Genomic DNA, 16,150 nt, shown 5'->3' with positions numbered 1-16,150 from the left:
AAGCATTTCAAGGAGATTAATGCCACTCATATAGTGTAATGGAGTGAATTTGAAGAATGTCCAGTAAGGCAGTAGGCTTAATGGCATCTTTCAGTATTTCTGAAACAAACCTTGATCTGATTTTAAGCAGCAAATGGTCTGAGTCTGTCTCCTGTAGCTCCTTGTGATGTGACATGTGACAGCTTACTGCTTTTTCATGTCCCATTACTGAAATTCCTGCAATGTTTCAAACTGATTGACTATCAAAAGACTCAGAAAAAGAGTGTTGTCTTGTTCTTGGAAGCGTACAACACAGACGTAACATCACAACTATCACAAATATTAATGTTATTAGTAGGGCTTGTTACAAAAAAAAAATGTCTCAAGGTGAATTGCAACCATAATGAGGAACTTCTTTTAAGTGCACTGCACATTTTTTCTGTTAAAAACTATTAGTCTACCTTGAAAAATATTGGTTTTATACAAGTCAAAGAAAGTATACTTTTTCAGTGCATGAAAAAAATGATCATCCCTGAGCCCATATATCAGAGGACTCAAACATTTTGGAGTAAGATAAAACATTACATAGTTAAAGAACCTTACATTGATAAATAAATGTAAATTAATCTCATATACATAATTCTCTATAAATGGGGTCCATAGCTGGATGAGACAGAGCAGCAGCTGGAAACCATGAAGAATCACTGTTCTGAGACCTTTCCGTGTTGACTTTTTATTGTCTCCGGATGCCGTTTTGGCCACTTTCATTATTTTAAAATAACAGAATGCAATGATGATAACCATGATCAAGAAGTAAATCTGTTGTACAGTTGACCTGATATGACCCTGCCATCTGTGCAAGATGTAAATCTGCAGAGAGCATATCATGTCTTGTTTGTACAAGCTCAGAGAGGCTGATGCAAAGAAAGAGGAAAAAACAACAATGCAGGGTAAAGAGCTGAGGCCATGAATGATGAGAATACAATGCACATGGATGCGTTGGGAGCACAGCTCTGCATGGCGCAGAGGCATGCAAATGGCAACATATCGCTCCAAGGTCATTGCTGTCAGAGTAACTGGTGTGACCATCGAATACAGAATCAGCACTGTAGAAATAATTATGCATATCCAAACTTGTATAGTAAAATTAAAATAGGCTAGGAGGTAGAGAGTATTAGATATGAGTAATATCAAGCTATCAGACTGTAGTGTAACAGCAAATAAGATGTAGCGTGCAATTGTGTAGAAAGACCTATTTTTGAAAAAGGTTATGATGAGCAAAAAGTTGATGCTAATAAACATCGTGACCAGGAGCTGCACAGAAATCACCCGATCATTAATCTGTCTCATCTCACCACCAACCCATGAGCTGTTGTCCCCCATCACTTTTCTAGGCACATACACAAGTTGTTTAGTTACTGCCAACTGTTAAATTATCATCTGTCAAAAGACAAAGTGATTCTCATCACAAAAACACCTAATGTCTTCTGCAGTGGCACGGTGTTGTGGCTCTCATTTCCAAAGACAGAAGTCTGTTTCAGCCTTTGCTCTGAGCGAAGGCTCTGCATGAAGACTTTATAGGAGTGACTCCACTACAAGGAGAGTGACAGCTAATTAAAGTTTGCTAATCACAGTGTCGTCACTGACACATGCTGCTTGTCCTCTCACTGGCTATCTGTAGGCATATCTGGGTTGTAAGCAACGGTGGCAAGGAGGAGGTGAAAGAAAAGAAGAAGAGGATACGGCTAAAAATACTAAGGGCTGGGAGTTTCACCTAGGGAATTATTCTCTAACACAAGGTACACCGGTTCGTAGGTACTTGGAGGGCGAGAGACGTGGTTCAAAATTTATAATACACTTTATTTTCATATGTTCATAAAAATCACTAATAAAACTGATCTACTGACAAAAGATGCAACAAAAGAGCATTGTCTTGTTCTTGGAAGCAAACAACACAGATTTAACATCGCAACTATCACAATTAATGACGTTTGATATTAGTAGGTTCTTCTTACAAATAACCAGTTAGAAATAAAATGTTCTTAATATTCTCAGTGAATTGCAACCATAGTGAGTCACCACAAGTCAAAGGAGGCATACTTTTTCATTGCATGAAAAAAATGATCATCCCTGAGCCCATATATCAGAGGACTCAGACATTTTGGAGTAAGATAAAACAATACATAGTTAAAGAACCTTACATTAATAAATAAACTGAAATTAATTTGAAATACATCGTTTTCCATAATCATGGCTTACTGGTGAGCTGGAAAGTAACAAAATAAACCAGTAGACATTGCATTTACTGTCAAACAATTAATTATTTTAATATGAAATGTACAAAACATACAACTACAAATAAATTGTCTATAACAAATTAATAAATGTGGAGTATGTAAAATGCAAGTGTAAAAGAGAGAATACAACAACATTAAGTAAATTCAATAGAAATTTGAATAATGGCTAAAGGGAAACTGCAAAAATGATTAAACTGTGTATCTATTATTCATCTAAACTTAAATTTCACAGGGAATGATTGTAATAGACAAGCTTTTAACAGATTCAGGACCGATTTGTGTCATATTGTTTCAAATCGATTTGTAACCTATACAAATTATTAATAATTAAAATATAAATTAAGATACCATACATTAATTGTTCACTTCACTGGAGTTCCTTAGTTCTCCCAGTCTCATGTTACTGAGTATAATATCTTGACTTCAATAATTTGAGAACAAAACACTCACAGTATTTTCTGTCTGGGGGAGAGAAACTTCAGAGGATCAATATCAGTCTCATATCTGTGTATTAAATATGTAACAATACAGTAAGCAGTTGCTATGGATTTAAAGAGACAAAAGAAACCCTATAGAAAATTTGTGGATCTACTTTATTTGAAAAGTTTACAAGTGTTATCAGTTTGTACATTTACAAAGATTTAGATGTCAAAGTTGTAATTTTGCCATGATGGGAAATGTAACTATACTTTATTTACAAAGTGTACAGCATAGTCCAGATTAAAAAACAACAACAACAACAACAACAAAAAAACTATCTTAAGCATTTCAAGGAGATTAATGCCACTCATATAGTGTAATGGAGTGAATTTGAAGAATGTCCAGTAAGGCAGTAGGCTTAATGGCATCTTTCAGTATTTCTGAAACAAACCTTGATCTGATTTTAAGCAGCAAATGGTCTGAGTCTGTCTCCTGTAGCTCCTTGTGATGTGACATGTGACAACTTACTGCTTTTTCATGTCCCATTACTGAAATTCCTGCAATATTTCAAACTGATTGACTCTCAAAAGACTCAGAAAAAGAGTGTTGTCTTGTTCTTGGAAGCGTACAACACAGATGTAACATCACAACTATCACAAATATTAAAGTATGTTATTAGTAGGGCTTGTTACAAAAAAAAAAAAAAGAAAAAAAAACGTCTCAAGATGAATTGCAACCATAATGAGGCACTTCTTTTTAAGTGCATTGCACATTTTTTCTGTTAAGAACTATTAGTCTACCTTGAAAAATATTGGTTTTATACAAGTCAAAGAAAGTATACTTTTTCAGTGCATGAAAAAAATGATCATCCCTGAGCCCATATATCAGAGGACTCAAACATTTTGGAGTAAGATAAAACATTACATAGTTAAAGAACCTCACATTAATAAATAAATGTAAATTAATCTCATATACATAATTCTCTATAAATGGGGTCCATAGCTGGATGAGACAGAGCAGCAGCTGGAAACCATGAAGAATTACTGTTCTGAGACCTTTCCGTGTTGACTTTTTATTGTCTCCGGATGCCGTTTTGGCCACTTTCATTATTTTAACATAACAGAATACAATGATGATAACCATGATCAAGAAGTAAAACTGTTGTACAGTTGACCTGATATGACCCTGCCATCTGTGCAAGGTGTACATCTGTGGAGAGCATATCCTGTGTTGTTTGTACAAGCTTAGAGAGGCTGATGCAAAGAAAGAGGAAAAAACAGCAATGCAGGAAATAGAGCTGAGGCCATGAATGATGAGAATGCAACGCACATGGATGTGTTGGGAGCACAGCTCTGCATGGCGCAGAGGCATGCAAATGGCAACATATCGCTCCAAGGTCATTGCTGTCAGAGTAACTGGTGTGACCATCGAATACAGAATCAGCACCGTAGAAATAATGATGCATAACCAAACTTGTATAGTAAAATTAAAATAGGCTAAGAGGTAGAGAGTATTAGATATGAGTAATATCAAGCTATCAGACTGTAGTGTAACAGCAAATAAGATGTAGCGTGTAATTGTGTAGAAAGACTTATTTTTGAAAAAGGTTAAGATAAGCAAAAAGTTGATGCTAAGAAACATCGTGACCAGGAGCTGCACAGAAATCACCCGATCATTAATCTGTCTCATCTCACCACCAACCCATGAGCTGTTGTCCCCCATCACTTTTCTAGGCACATACACAAGTTGTTTAGTTACTGCCAACTGTTAAATTATCATCTGTCAAAAGACAAAATGATACTCATCACAAAAACACGTAATGTCTTCTGCAGTGGCACGGTGTTGTGGCTCTCATTTCCAAAGACAGAAGTCTGTTTCAGCCTTTGCTCTGAGCGAAGGCTCTGCATGAAGACTTTATAGGAGTGACTCCACTACAAGGAGAGTGACAGCTAATTAAAGTATGCTAATCACAGTGTCGTCATTGACACATGCTGCTTGTCCTCTCACTGGCTATCTGTAGGCATATCTGGGTTGTAAGCAACGGTGGCAAGGAGGAGGTGAAAGAAAAGAAAAAGAGGATACAGCTAAAAATATTAAGAGCTGGGAGTTTCACCTAGGGAATTATTCTCTAACACAAGGTACAGCGGTTCGTAGGTACTTGGAGGGCGAGAGACGTGGTTCAAAATTTATAATACACTTTATTTTCATATGTTCATAAAAATCACTTATAAAACTCCTTCACACAAAAGACCTAATCAGGGCTGAGGCCGATGTGGATGGACGAAGGCTAGTGCATGGGAAGGACCAAATTCCACCAAATTAAAGACACAAACTTAAGTCACCGGGCACACATGGCAGACACTCTCTCAATGAAGAAAAACCCACTCCCAGGGAAACAGCAAGACAAGACGGGAGGATGCCACCACCAGGTCACCAGCACTACTACCACTGGCCTACAGCAACTGAAAAGGGAGGAAATAAGAAATTAGTTGGGTTGCAGGTGACAATGAGAGCACAGAGGACGAACCGGCGGGCGGACTACTGTTTTTGTACCGGCCCACCCCAATGCGTAGCGGAAATGAGGGACGGAAACCATAGCAACCGAATGTTAACTAAAGGGCCCAAGTCTTTATGGGGCCCTAAGCAGAATTTTATTTGGTGCCCTCTGCTTCCAGCTAAATGCACCACCATCCTCAGCACCATTAATATTAACTATATATTGTCCATGCTACATCGTTTTCTACATTGTACATCTCACACAACCATAATCTTGGCTCATAGGTGAGCTGGAAAATAACAAAATAAATCAGTAGTCAATGCATTCACTGTCAACAAATTAATTGTTTAATATGAAATGTGCAAAGATACAAAAGAGACATCTACAAATACATTGTTTCTAACAAAATAATAAATGCGGAGTATGTAAAATATGTATAAAATGAAAATGAAAAAAGACAATGCAACAATATGAAATAAATTCAATAGAAACGTAAATAATGACTTAAAATGAACTGGGACAAATGGAAACCGTGCAGAAATGATCAAAGTGTTTATCTGTTATTCTTTTGAAATTACATTTGAAAAGGAGTCTTTGTAACAGACAAACTTTTAACAGATTCAGGACCAAAGGCCTTGTGTCAAATTGTTTCAGATCTGTTGGTAACAAATGAAAGTAAAATATAGATTAAGATACCATACGTTCATTGTTCACTTAAATGAAGTTGCTCAGTCTCTCAGTCTCATGTTACTAAATGTAATATCTTTACTTCAATATTTTGGGAATTAAATGTTCACAGTATCTTCTGTCTCTGGGAGAGAAACTTCAGATGAACAATACCAATCTCATATCTTTGTATTACACATATAATAATACAATATGCAGTTGGAATACAATCTCAAGAGAAAAAAACCCTAAAAATCTGTAGATTTACTTTATTTGAAAAGTTTACAAGTGTTATCAATTTGTAGATTTACAAAGATTTAAAAATCAACACTGTAATTTTGTGATAAAAGACACCAAGGCATTCTGCTTCAATCTGTTGTGCTTATAGACAGTCAGTATTGTATTTGAATAAATTAGGAACAGTCGGAGTACTTTTTTTTTTTAGTAGAAGTTCAGGCAAATCTCATTATTATTCTGTATGTTAAAAAAAAAACTTGACAGTTTGTTTTTATTGCAGTGTCAGGATTTAGGTGAAATACAGTTATCTTGGCTTGCAAAATTGCGTGTATAGAAATTTTAAAAAATGTCATGATGAAGTGAATTGCAACCATAGTGAGTCACTTTTTTTAAATGCACTGTGCGCTTTTTCTCTTAAAAACTACTAGTCTACCTTGAAAAATAGATTTTTTATATAAGTCAAAGAAGGCATAGTTTTTCAGTGCATGAAAAAATATATCATCCCTGAGCCCATATATCAGAGGACTCAGACATTTTGGAGTAAGATAAAACAATACATAGTTAAAGAACCTTACATCAAAAAATACATTAATCTGGTATACATAGATCTCTATGAAAGGGGTCCATAGCTGGATGAGACAGAGCAGCAGCTGGAAACCATGAAGAATTACTGTTCTGAGACCTTTCTGTGATGACTTTTTATCATCTCCAGATGCCGTTTTGGCCACTTTCATTATTTTAACATAACAGAATACAATGATGATAACCATAATGAAGAAGTAAAACTGTTGTACAGTTGACCTGATATGACCCTGCCATCTGTGCAAAATGTACATCTGCAGAGTGCATATCTTGTGTTGTTTGTACAAGCTCAGAGAGGCTGATGCAAAGAAAGAGGAAAAAACAGCAATGCAGGGTAAAGAGCTGAGGCCATGAATGATGAGAATGCAATGCACATGGATGCGTTCGGAGCACAGCTCTGCATGGCGCAGAGGCATGCAAATGGCAACATATCGCTCCAAGGTCATTGCTGTCAGAGTAACTGGTGTGACCATTAAATACAGAAGCAGCACCATAGAAATACTGATACATAACCACACTTGTATGGTAAAATTAAAATAGGCCAAGAGGAACAGAATATTAGATATGAGTAATATCAAGCTATCAGACAGTAGTGTAACAGCAAATAAGATGTAGCGTGCAAGTGTGTAGAAGGACTTCTTCTTGAAAAAGGTTAGGATGAGTAAAAAGTTGATGCCAAGAAACATCATGACCAGGAGCTGCACAGAAATCACCCTGTCATTGATCTGTCTCACCTCACCATCAACCCATGAGCTGTTGTCCTCCATCACTTTTCTAGGCACATACACAAGTTGTTGAGTTCCAGCCAAGTGTTAAATTATCATCTGTCAAAAACGGAAGTTAACCTCATCACAAAAACACCTACAGTCTCCTGCAATGGCTCAGTGTTGTGCCACTCTTTAAGAAGACAGATGTCTGTGTCAGCTTTTGTTCTGAGCAAAGGCTCTGCATGAAGACTTTATAGGAATGGCTCCACTGCAAGGAGAGTAAGAGCTAATTAAATTTTGCACATCACAGTGTCGTCATTGACACTTTATGCTTGTCCTCTCTAAAGCTATCTGTAGACATATCTGGGTTGTAAGCCACCACTAGTGTCGTGGCCCACTAACCTGACTTGTAAGCCACAGTGCAACACTACACTACTGTGTCATATTGATTTGGGTCCTACATAGCTGCAAAATACATTCATGACCTCATCGCCCCGCATCCTGCTAACAATTATGTTCACAAAAGAAAAATCAGTTAGTGCCAGAATTAACAAGAAAATAGAGTTCCTTGTAGCTTCTTTAATAAGACTGTCAAAATGTTTAAAAATGCTTACCTTGTTTATTTATTAGTTCATGATTTCCTTACCTGCCACCATTTTCTGGTGGAGACCTAGTTAGGTTACATCTGCACAACAGGTAAAAGGGAATGAAGTTGTCTGACTCCGTTGCCACTTTCATCATCTACTAAAACAATGTGTTTTATTCTTTTCACGCACTTGCCCAATTATCAGTCCGTTGCCAGATTCGCTAGATTGACATGGCATTTTACTTGCCCTAGGCAATTGGGCAATATTTATATTTGACCCCTGTAAAGTCCACAGTTCTAATTTGCCAGTACAGGAAGATAGTTTGGCATTGACTTTGAGTCGATTAGTCAAATGACCTAGAAGCCATTGAAAATAAATGCAGATTTTACTACTGCACTACACACCTATTATAAAATTTTAGACAACAAGAGTTTGTGCTCATTCCACTAGGACCTCCCATTGGGGACTTTGATGTATTTTTTGTGTATGTGTCACTGTGGGACTACTTAACTTTGTACATCAGGCGCACTAAATGATACAGGCACACATCCAAATTGTGCAGCACATAAATGTTTATTTTGGAAACAAATGTTTTTGAATGGTTTTAAAATATTATTACAATCAAACGACTTTGAGCCAAAACAAGAAACGTACCACAAGATTGACATTTTGCTTTGTTGTTGATATGAAGGTGTGCCAAAAACAAGCAATATAATCACAAACGAAGGTTTGTGATTATATTGCCAACTTGCAAAACAAAAGATCTACTCAATCATTTCAATGACATTTCTCTGTAAAATGACAAGAAACATGTAAAACCCTTTGTTTTAAAAGCATGAAATCATTACTTTAAATATCCAAAGGTTTTTTATACAAGCCACAGAGAGCGTAGTATTTCAGTGCATTAAAGAACATTTCGTCCCTAAGGCCATAAATGAGAGGACTCAGACATCTCGGAGCAAGAATAAAAGTAATGTAGTTAAAATACCTGACATTGATATATAACAGAAAATTAGTCTGAAGCAGAGCAGCTTCTATGAATGGACACCACAGCTGGATGAGACAGAGCAGCAGCTGGAAACCATGAAGAATTACTGTTCTGAGACCTTTCCACGTTGACTTTTTATTCTCTCCGGATGCCATTTTGGCCACTTTCATTATTTTAACATAACACAGTACAATAATGCTCACCATAACTAAGAAGTAGAACTGACTGATAGCTGATCGAAGATGACCCTGCCACTTTTGAAAGATGAATATTTCCACAGAGCATACATTTTTCTGAATGTAGAAGCCATGAGTTGCAGATTTAAAGAAAATGGACAGAACAATAATGCAAGGTAAACAACTAATGCCGTGAATGACGAGGATACAGTGCATACAGCTGCGTATGGAGCACAGCACAGAGTGTTGCAGGGGCAGGCAAATGGCCACATAGCGCTCCAGGGTCATTGCTGTCAGGGTGACAGGTGTTAAATATGTGTACAGTGACAAAATCACATATATAATGAGACAAAACCACATTTGTATGGTAAAACGAAAATAGCTTAAAATAAGCAAGATATCAGTCACGAGTAGATACACACAATCAGACAGTAGTGTTATAGAAAACAAGATGTAGCGCATGGTTGTGTAGAAGTAATCCTTCATAAAAAATGTCACGATTAGCAAAGAATTGATGCAAAGAAAGACAAACACCAGAACCTGAACAAAAAGGACCTGACCATTGATGCTCCTCAGAGAGGATTCACCACCATTCACTGAGTTATTGGTGGCCATATATTCTGAAATATCCAGGGCTTAGACACTTCCACAGCTCTATCAACCAAAAGACAGTTTCAAAATTCAAGAATTCATATATCTGTCAGTATTATCTAAAATATTTGTAGAAGCAAGATGCCCAGATTTTCTATGGCACATCAAAGGGTGTGATTGGTGGATGTCTAGATGATCAACACAAACATGACACACACCAGTATAATATCACATACATTGCACTTAAAAAAAACACATCAAAATGTCAAATAGCATCTTTGCATCAACATGGACTTGTAGCACAGAGTCCCACAGATAAACATCATCTGCTGAGCTCTGTGTGGCCCTCTGAGAGAGGTCTGTGTATGAGGACTTTATAGGACTAACTACTGATGAGACTAACCACAGTGCTGTCATCATCAACTGTTGCTACCAACACAGCTCAATGATCATACCAAACATAGTTACTCACATTGTGTTTCAGAGATGTTTTCCAACAAATATTTAAACTTCTCATATCATATGTATACATGAGGTTGGAGGTTTAATTATGAATATCTTTTCTGTTGGATGACTAAAGTAAACATGTTGATAGATGTTCCGAACTGCCACATAGGAAGTTTGGGTATAAATCAAGCTGTAGCAGTCAACAGCCTCTCCTCAAATTATTTGTAGTGTTGCATTAATTTGTACACATAAACAGTGATGGGATTTATTTATTGGATTATGGCCTGCCCAAGCAATCTGTAAACTAAGCAGTTGCTTCGGCTGATAGGTTGATGGGATGGATTCATGCTATGCGGGGTCAAGGTGAAGTCTGAACAACAGAGTCTTAAGTCTTTTGCAGAAGATGGAGAGTGATTCCACTGTCCTGACATTGGTCGGGAGTTTGTTCCACCACTGAGGTACCAAAACAGTTGCTTTGGTTAACAGGTTGATAAATATAATTGGTTTCTTTGTGTGATATGTTTTATCAGTGGTAATCATACAAAAGAAAAGCATACTTTGTGATTATTCTGTGTGACAAGTCCATACTACTGGTTAAATCATTTCCGCACAAGTTAATTAATTTTACACCAATCAAGAATAATATTATGACCACTGACAGGTGAATTGAATCTCTTCACCATGGCACCTGTTAGATGGTGGGATATATTAGGCAGCAAAGGAACATGTTGTACTCAAATTTGATGTGTTTGAAGCAGGGAAAGTGGGCAAATGTAAAGATTTGAGTGGGTTTGTAATGGCCACATTGTGATGGCTAGACAGCTGGGTCAGAGGATCTCCAAAACTACAGCTCTTCAGGGGGGTTCCCATTCTGAGGAGGGTTCCCATTCTGCATTGGTCAGTATCTATCAAAAGTGAACCAAGGAAGGAACAATGGTGAATCCACGTCAGCGTCATGGGCGGCCAAGGCTCATTGATGCATTTGAGGGTGTGAAGGCTGGCCCATGCCGACCAATCCAACAGACGAGCTGCTGTGTGTCAAATTGCTGAAGAAGTTAATACTGGTTTTGATAGAAAGGTGTCAGAATACACAGCGCATCGCAGTTTGTTGCTTATGAGGCTGAATAGCCGCAGACCAGTCAGGGTGCCCATGATGACCCCTGTCAGCAACCCAAAGTGCCAACAATGGGCATGTGAGCATCAGAACTGAACCATGAAGCCCCACGTCCAGCAGCTTCCTGTGACCACCAGGACTGTGAGCAGATGGTTACAGGAGACCGGTGAAGCTTTGCAGGGCTGCTTCGAACTAACAGACTAGGAGTTGCTCTGTGATTCGCATGAGAGGACCTTGATGATCTCACGGACTGCATAACAGGGTACATTAACTTCTGTGTGGACAGTGTTTTTCCTACAGTGACTGTACGTTGTTTCCCAAATAACAAGCTGTGGGTCACCAGAGATATCAAGGTCCTGCTGAATGAGAAGAAGAGGGCCTTCAGAGATGGGTACAGGGAGCAGATAGGGAGGGTTCAGAGGGAGCTTAAGAAGAGGATCCAACAGGGTAAAGACAGCTACAGGAGGAAGCTGGAGCACAATCTCCAGCAGAACAGCTTGAAGGACGTGTGAAGTGGCATGAGGAGCATTAATGGCTAACCATCTGGCAACCAGACAGGAGGTGGTATTGAAAGAGCCAACGAGCTGAATCTGTTTTTGATGAGAGGGCTCTGGACTACCCCTCCCCCAGCTCCTCTACAACCATTCACCTCCAAACCTCCAGCCCTGCTGCCCCCCTCCCCCTCCATTGCCTCTCTCCACCTCCATGAACACACACGACAGACAGACCTTCATTGCAGAGCAGGTGAGGAAGGAGCTGTGCAGACTCTTCCCAGGCAAGGCAGCAGGTCCCGACGGTGTCAGCCCAAGGGTCCTCAAAACATGCAACGTGCAACCCAGCCGAGTGGAGTCCTACAGCACATCTTCAACCTGAGCCTGTGCTGTGGAAAACATCCTGCCTGGTACCAGTACTGAAGAAGGTGCGTCTCAGCACCTCCAACGACTACAGACCGGTGGCGCTGACGTCTCACCTGATGAAGTCCCTGGAGAGGCTGGTCCTGTCACTTCTCTGGTCAGCTCATCACTGGACCCTCTTCAGTTTGCCTACCAGCTCCACTGTGCCACCGTGCCTGCGCCTACCTGGACAGACCGGGAAGCACTGTGAGAATCATGTTCATGGACTTCTCCAGTGCATTCAACAATATCTGGCCTTCTCTGCTGGGGAGTAAGCTGACAGCAATGCAGGTGGACCCTCCCCTGGTTTCCTGGATTATGGACTATTTGACGGGTTGACCGCAGTAAGTCAGACTGCAGGACGGTGTGTCTGATACTGTGGTCAGCAGTACTGGGGCTCCACAGGGAACTGTTCTTTCCCCCTTTCTGTTCACCCTGTATACCTTGGACTTTCAGTTCCTCTCTGATTCCTGCCACTTGCATAAGTTTGTGGACGACTCTGCAATTGTTCGCTCTGTCAGGGAGGGGAAGGAGGAGGAGCCCAGGGGTGTTGTGGACTCCTTCGTTGAAAGGTGTGCAACTAACCGTCTGCATCTCAATCCCACCAAGACTAAGAAGCTGGTCATGGACTTCCGCAGGAGGAAATATGCCCCCACACCCATCTCCATCAACGATGTGACTGTGGATGTTGTCCAGGATTACAAAGACCTTGGCGTATACTTGGATAACAAACTGGACTGGGCCAAGAACGCTGAGGCTGTTTACAAGAAGGGCCAGAGTCGAGTCTATTTCCTGAAGAGGCTCTGGTCATTCACTGTATGTAACATCATGGTGAAAATCTATTACCAGTCGGTGGTAGGTAGTACCATCTTCTTTGTGTTGTGTGCTGGGGCAGCAGGCTAAGGGAAGCAGATACCAGCAAGATCAGCAGGATCATCAGGAAGGCTGGCTCCGTCCTGGGGATCTAGCTGAACTCTTGGGGATGGTGTCTGAGAGGAGGATGCTATGTAAACTGCACAGTATCCTGGACAAAGCTCACCCTCTCCATCAGATGCTAACCTCAAGCAGAAGCACCTTCAGCAACAGACTCATTACCCCCCAGTGTAACACAGAATGCCAGAGGAAGTCTTTTCTTCCTGTAGCCATCCGACTCTATGACTCATCTACCTCCGGCCACGAGAGGGACAGTGGAGACACTGTGTCCTGAACAAATGTCACTTACTATTTTTTAACCAATTTTCATTTTGTCACTTTATTTAGTTGTATTTTACCTTAGTTAATTTATGCTGCTAACAAATGCTGCTACAATATTTATCACTTTTACCACTGTTACCACTTTACCCAATCGGTCCTCATCACTTATTTAGTTGGTACTTATTTTATCTCAATTTATGCTGCTAAACTGTACTGTGCGTATTGTTGTATATTGTATATACCAACATTTTACTGCAATTTTTGCTACATGTTGTTACATTTAGTTACTGTTTGATTTATGTTAAGTTAGACTTTATTGTATTTTTGTCTTACTTTATTTTATTTTGTGTTAGCTTATTTTTACACTAACCCTATATTACTTTCCCACCTTTGTATTGGAACTATTGCACATCAATTTCCCTCAGGATAAATAAAGCTTCTTGAATCAATGGAGCTTGGACAGTCTGTAGTTGGTACTGGTGGTGCTGAGGTGGGTGGTGCATTTAGCTTGGGGCCCATAAAGGTTCCTGTATGCCAATGGACAAGCGCCATGGTTGGTCAGCCAGGAGTGTCGACTGGGAACCACTTCCAGGTGTCAGCACTGCTGCAAATGTAGCAACAGTGACAGATGTCAGCTGGGAAGCAGAGTGTGAAACACTGGCAGGAGGCGACTGGACCTTGACAGAGAAACCGGGATGAATCGGCCGGATCGCCGATGGAGAAACTTAGGGGTTGGTCGATTGCACCGCCGACTGGAAAATACTGCTAGAGGATGGCTTCATGATTGGCCCATTTTCAAGGCTTCCTTCCCCATTTACTGTATCAGGCAGATCAGCATTGCCACACGAAAGTACTCTGGAAAAAAGAGGCTCATCATAGACCTCTCTTTATTACACCACCATTACTCAGACCATCAACCTCATCCGTCTCGCCAGCCAAGGTGCCTGGTTGGAAAAAGCAGACATCACCAGTGCTTTCAAGTTCCTGCTCATCCGCCCAGATTTCCTCTGCATATCCTGGAGAGGTCACTTATACTTTGCAGTCTGCCTCACCTTCAGATGTAAAAGTAGCCTGAAAATATTTGATTCCCTCTCCCAAGCCCTTTGCTGGATATTCCTTAACAACCACAACCTGCCTTATGTTGTTCATCTACTGGATGATTTTCTCATGGTCATCCCGCCATCCTCCCCACCAACACAAGGTCTTACCATTCTTAAATCAACCATCCATGAACTTGGCGTTCCCCTCTCTGCTAATACAGGAACCAGTACATCCCTCAATTCTTCAGCGTCACCCTCGACCCTCACCCTCACACCAATCTACCAAGCCACACTCCAAACTGAGAAACTACTACGTACCTCCTTGTTTATCTCCAACTACCTCCTTGTCACATCACGGTGAGGGATGTCCTGTCTTGGGTTTTTTGTCTTGTGAAATTCATGTTTTATTTTGAAAGGTAACTCTCCTCTCATTTCAGGTCACTTGCCCTTCCTCTTGTGTCCCTGGTCTGACGTCATCCCTAATCCTTGATTTTTTTCACATGTGTTCCCCTCCCCCATGTGTATAAAGTCTTTGTCTGTCTGCCTTGCCAACGTATTTTGTCAGTGTTTTTGTTTTATTTAAATTTTCATAGTTCAAGAATTTAAAACAGTGTAGGTTTTCCTCCTTCGGGAGCGTCTTTTGTTTCTTCTGTGTTTTATGTCTTGTTTGTCTTGTCCGTCCCTCATAGAGTTTCATAGCATATTACTTTATCATTCTGTCTGAAGAGTTGCAATCAGTAAAATAAAACCTGACATTACTTCTGCCATTCTACATCTGAGTCCTCTCTTTTTGTCCAAGCCTGACACTCCTAGCCCACTGCTGTACCAAGCAACAGCTTCTCTTCCTGCCCGATCACCAAAGAGCATTTATGCTATGTTGCTACCAGTAACAGTATTATTTCATTCCCATTGTTATGTAACACAAATGAAGTGAGACCCCTCGAGGAATGGGGCGAAAAAGGCAAACATCCACCTGAACATCCACAATCCAAGTGTATCTCAGGTGCATCAATTTTTTTCGCTGAACCCTGAAGAGTGACCCCAGCCACTCTGGCACAGGAACCACGGGGCGCTGATGAAGCCAAGCCAACAGAGATGTGTACCCATCTAGAAGTGCCCCCACACGTCTCAACCTCCCCGGATCCTAGTTGGTCCCCCCACTCTGCAACCTAACTCAAACTCCCCTCTTCACCCACCGACTTCGACCCCCTTTCTTCATCCAATAAAGCTGGCCCCCTTTCCTACCCTTCCCAAGTCTTCTTTCAATTTAAATAAACTACCGTACTACTAAACTATGCTGTAGTCTTGTTAGTGACACATTTATTGTTTACGTCGCCAGAGTTACTCAGTCCTCTCAGTCTCATATTACTCATACTTACTCATATAATATCTTTACTTCAACATTTTTGGAGAAAACACTCCAGAGCAATGTCCATTTATGGACTACAAGGCAAGGTTTTAATCTGTTGTGCTTATAGACAGTCCATTTTGTATTTGAATAAAGTAGGAACAGCTTGAGTATACTGAGTAAATCCTAAAAGTATTCTGTGTGTTAAATATAGTTAGCATTGTCACTAGTTGTTTATTTTTATGGTGAACATGTAAAAATACAAGAATGTTTGTACTGCAGTGTAAGGATGTATGCGAAAGAACTATGATAGATATCTTGGCTTGCGACGTTGAAATGTATCGCACTGTAAAATTCAGGACCTCTATCATAATATTTTTTCCAGAA

General features: G+C 40.0%; 4 protein-coding genes across 4 annotated transcripts; all 4 read right to left on the bottom strand.

Moving 5' to 3' along the window:
• Positions 1 to 396: 396 nt before the first annotated feature.
• LOC119008017 (odorant receptor 131-2-like) lies at positions 397 to 1,362 on the bottom strand. The gene has a single exon (XM_037078044.1). The coding sequence runs from the start codon at positions 1,360 to 1,362 to the stop codon at positions 397 to 399; it is 966 nt and encodes a 321-aa protein (XP_036933939.1).
• Positions 1,363 to 2,234: 872 nt separating this feature from the next.
• On the bottom strand, positions 2,235 to 4,418 carry LOC119008007 (odorant receptor 131-2-like). The gene is made up of 2 exons (XM_037078032.1): positions 3,497 to 4,418; positions 2,235 to 2,245 (listed from the first exon to the last, which is right to left on the bottom strand). The coding sequence occupies exons 1-2, from the start codon at positions 4,416 to 4,418 to the stop codon at positions 2,235 to 2,237; spliced, it is 933 nt and encodes a 310-aa protein (XP_036933927.1).
• Positions 4,419 to 5,138: 720 nt separating this feature from the next.
• Positions 5,139 to 7,445, bottom strand: LOC119007998 (odorant receptor 131-2-like). Its single transcript, XM_037078023.1, has 2 exons — positions 6,530 to 7,445; positions 5,139 to 5,158 (listed from the first exon to the last, which is right to left on the bottom strand). The coding sequence occupies exons 1-2, from the start codon at positions 7,443 to 7,445 to the stop codon at positions 5,139 to 5,141; spliced, it is 936 nt and encodes a 311-aa protein (XP_036933918.1).
• A 1,376-nt stretch (positions 7,446 to 8,821) lies between these two features.
• On the bottom strand, positions 8,822 to 9,751 carry LOC119011812 (odorant receptor 131-2-like). The gene has a single exon (XM_037085203.1). It carries the CDS (start codon positions 9,749 to 9,751, stop codon positions 8,822 to 8,824), a length of 930 nt encoding a protein of 309 aa, XP_036941098.1.
• Between the last annotated feature and the right edge of the window lie 6,399 nt (positions 9,752 to 16,150).

This window comes from Acanthopagrus latus, chromosome 2 (genome assembly GCF_904848185.1).
Source record: "Acanthopagrus latus isolate v.2019 chromosome 2, fAcaLat1.1, whole genome shotgun sequence".
Taxonomy (NCBI): Eukaryota; Metazoa; Chordata; class Actinopteri; order Spariformes; family Sparidae; genus Acanthopagrus; species Acanthopagrus latus.
This window is presented reverse-complemented; position numbering and strand designations above follow the sequence as displayed.

Excerpts from the sequence above, each read along its gene's own strand:
- LOC119011812 (XM_037085203.1), bottom strand. The coding sequence starts at position 9,751 with ATGGCCACCAATAACTCAGTGAATGGTGGTGAATCCTCTCTGAGGAGC.
- LOC119008017 (XM_037078044.1), bottom strand. The coding sequence starts at position 1,362 with ATGGGGGACAACAGCTCATGGGTTGGTGGTGAGATGAGACAGATTAAT.
- LOC119007998 (XM_037078023.1), bottom strand. The coding sequence starts at position 7,445 with ATGGAGGACAACAGCTCATGGGTTGATGGTGAGGTGAGACAGATCAAT. Across the intron at positions 5,159-6,529 it reads TAAAAAATCTATTTTTCAAG|TTGCTGTAGGCCAGTGGTAG; the intron begins GTAGACTAGTAG and ends CTCCCTTTTCAG.
- LOC119008007 (XM_037078032.1), bottom strand. The coding sequence starts at position 4,418 with ATGGGGGACAACAGCTCATGGGTTGGTGGTGAGATGAGACAGATTAAT.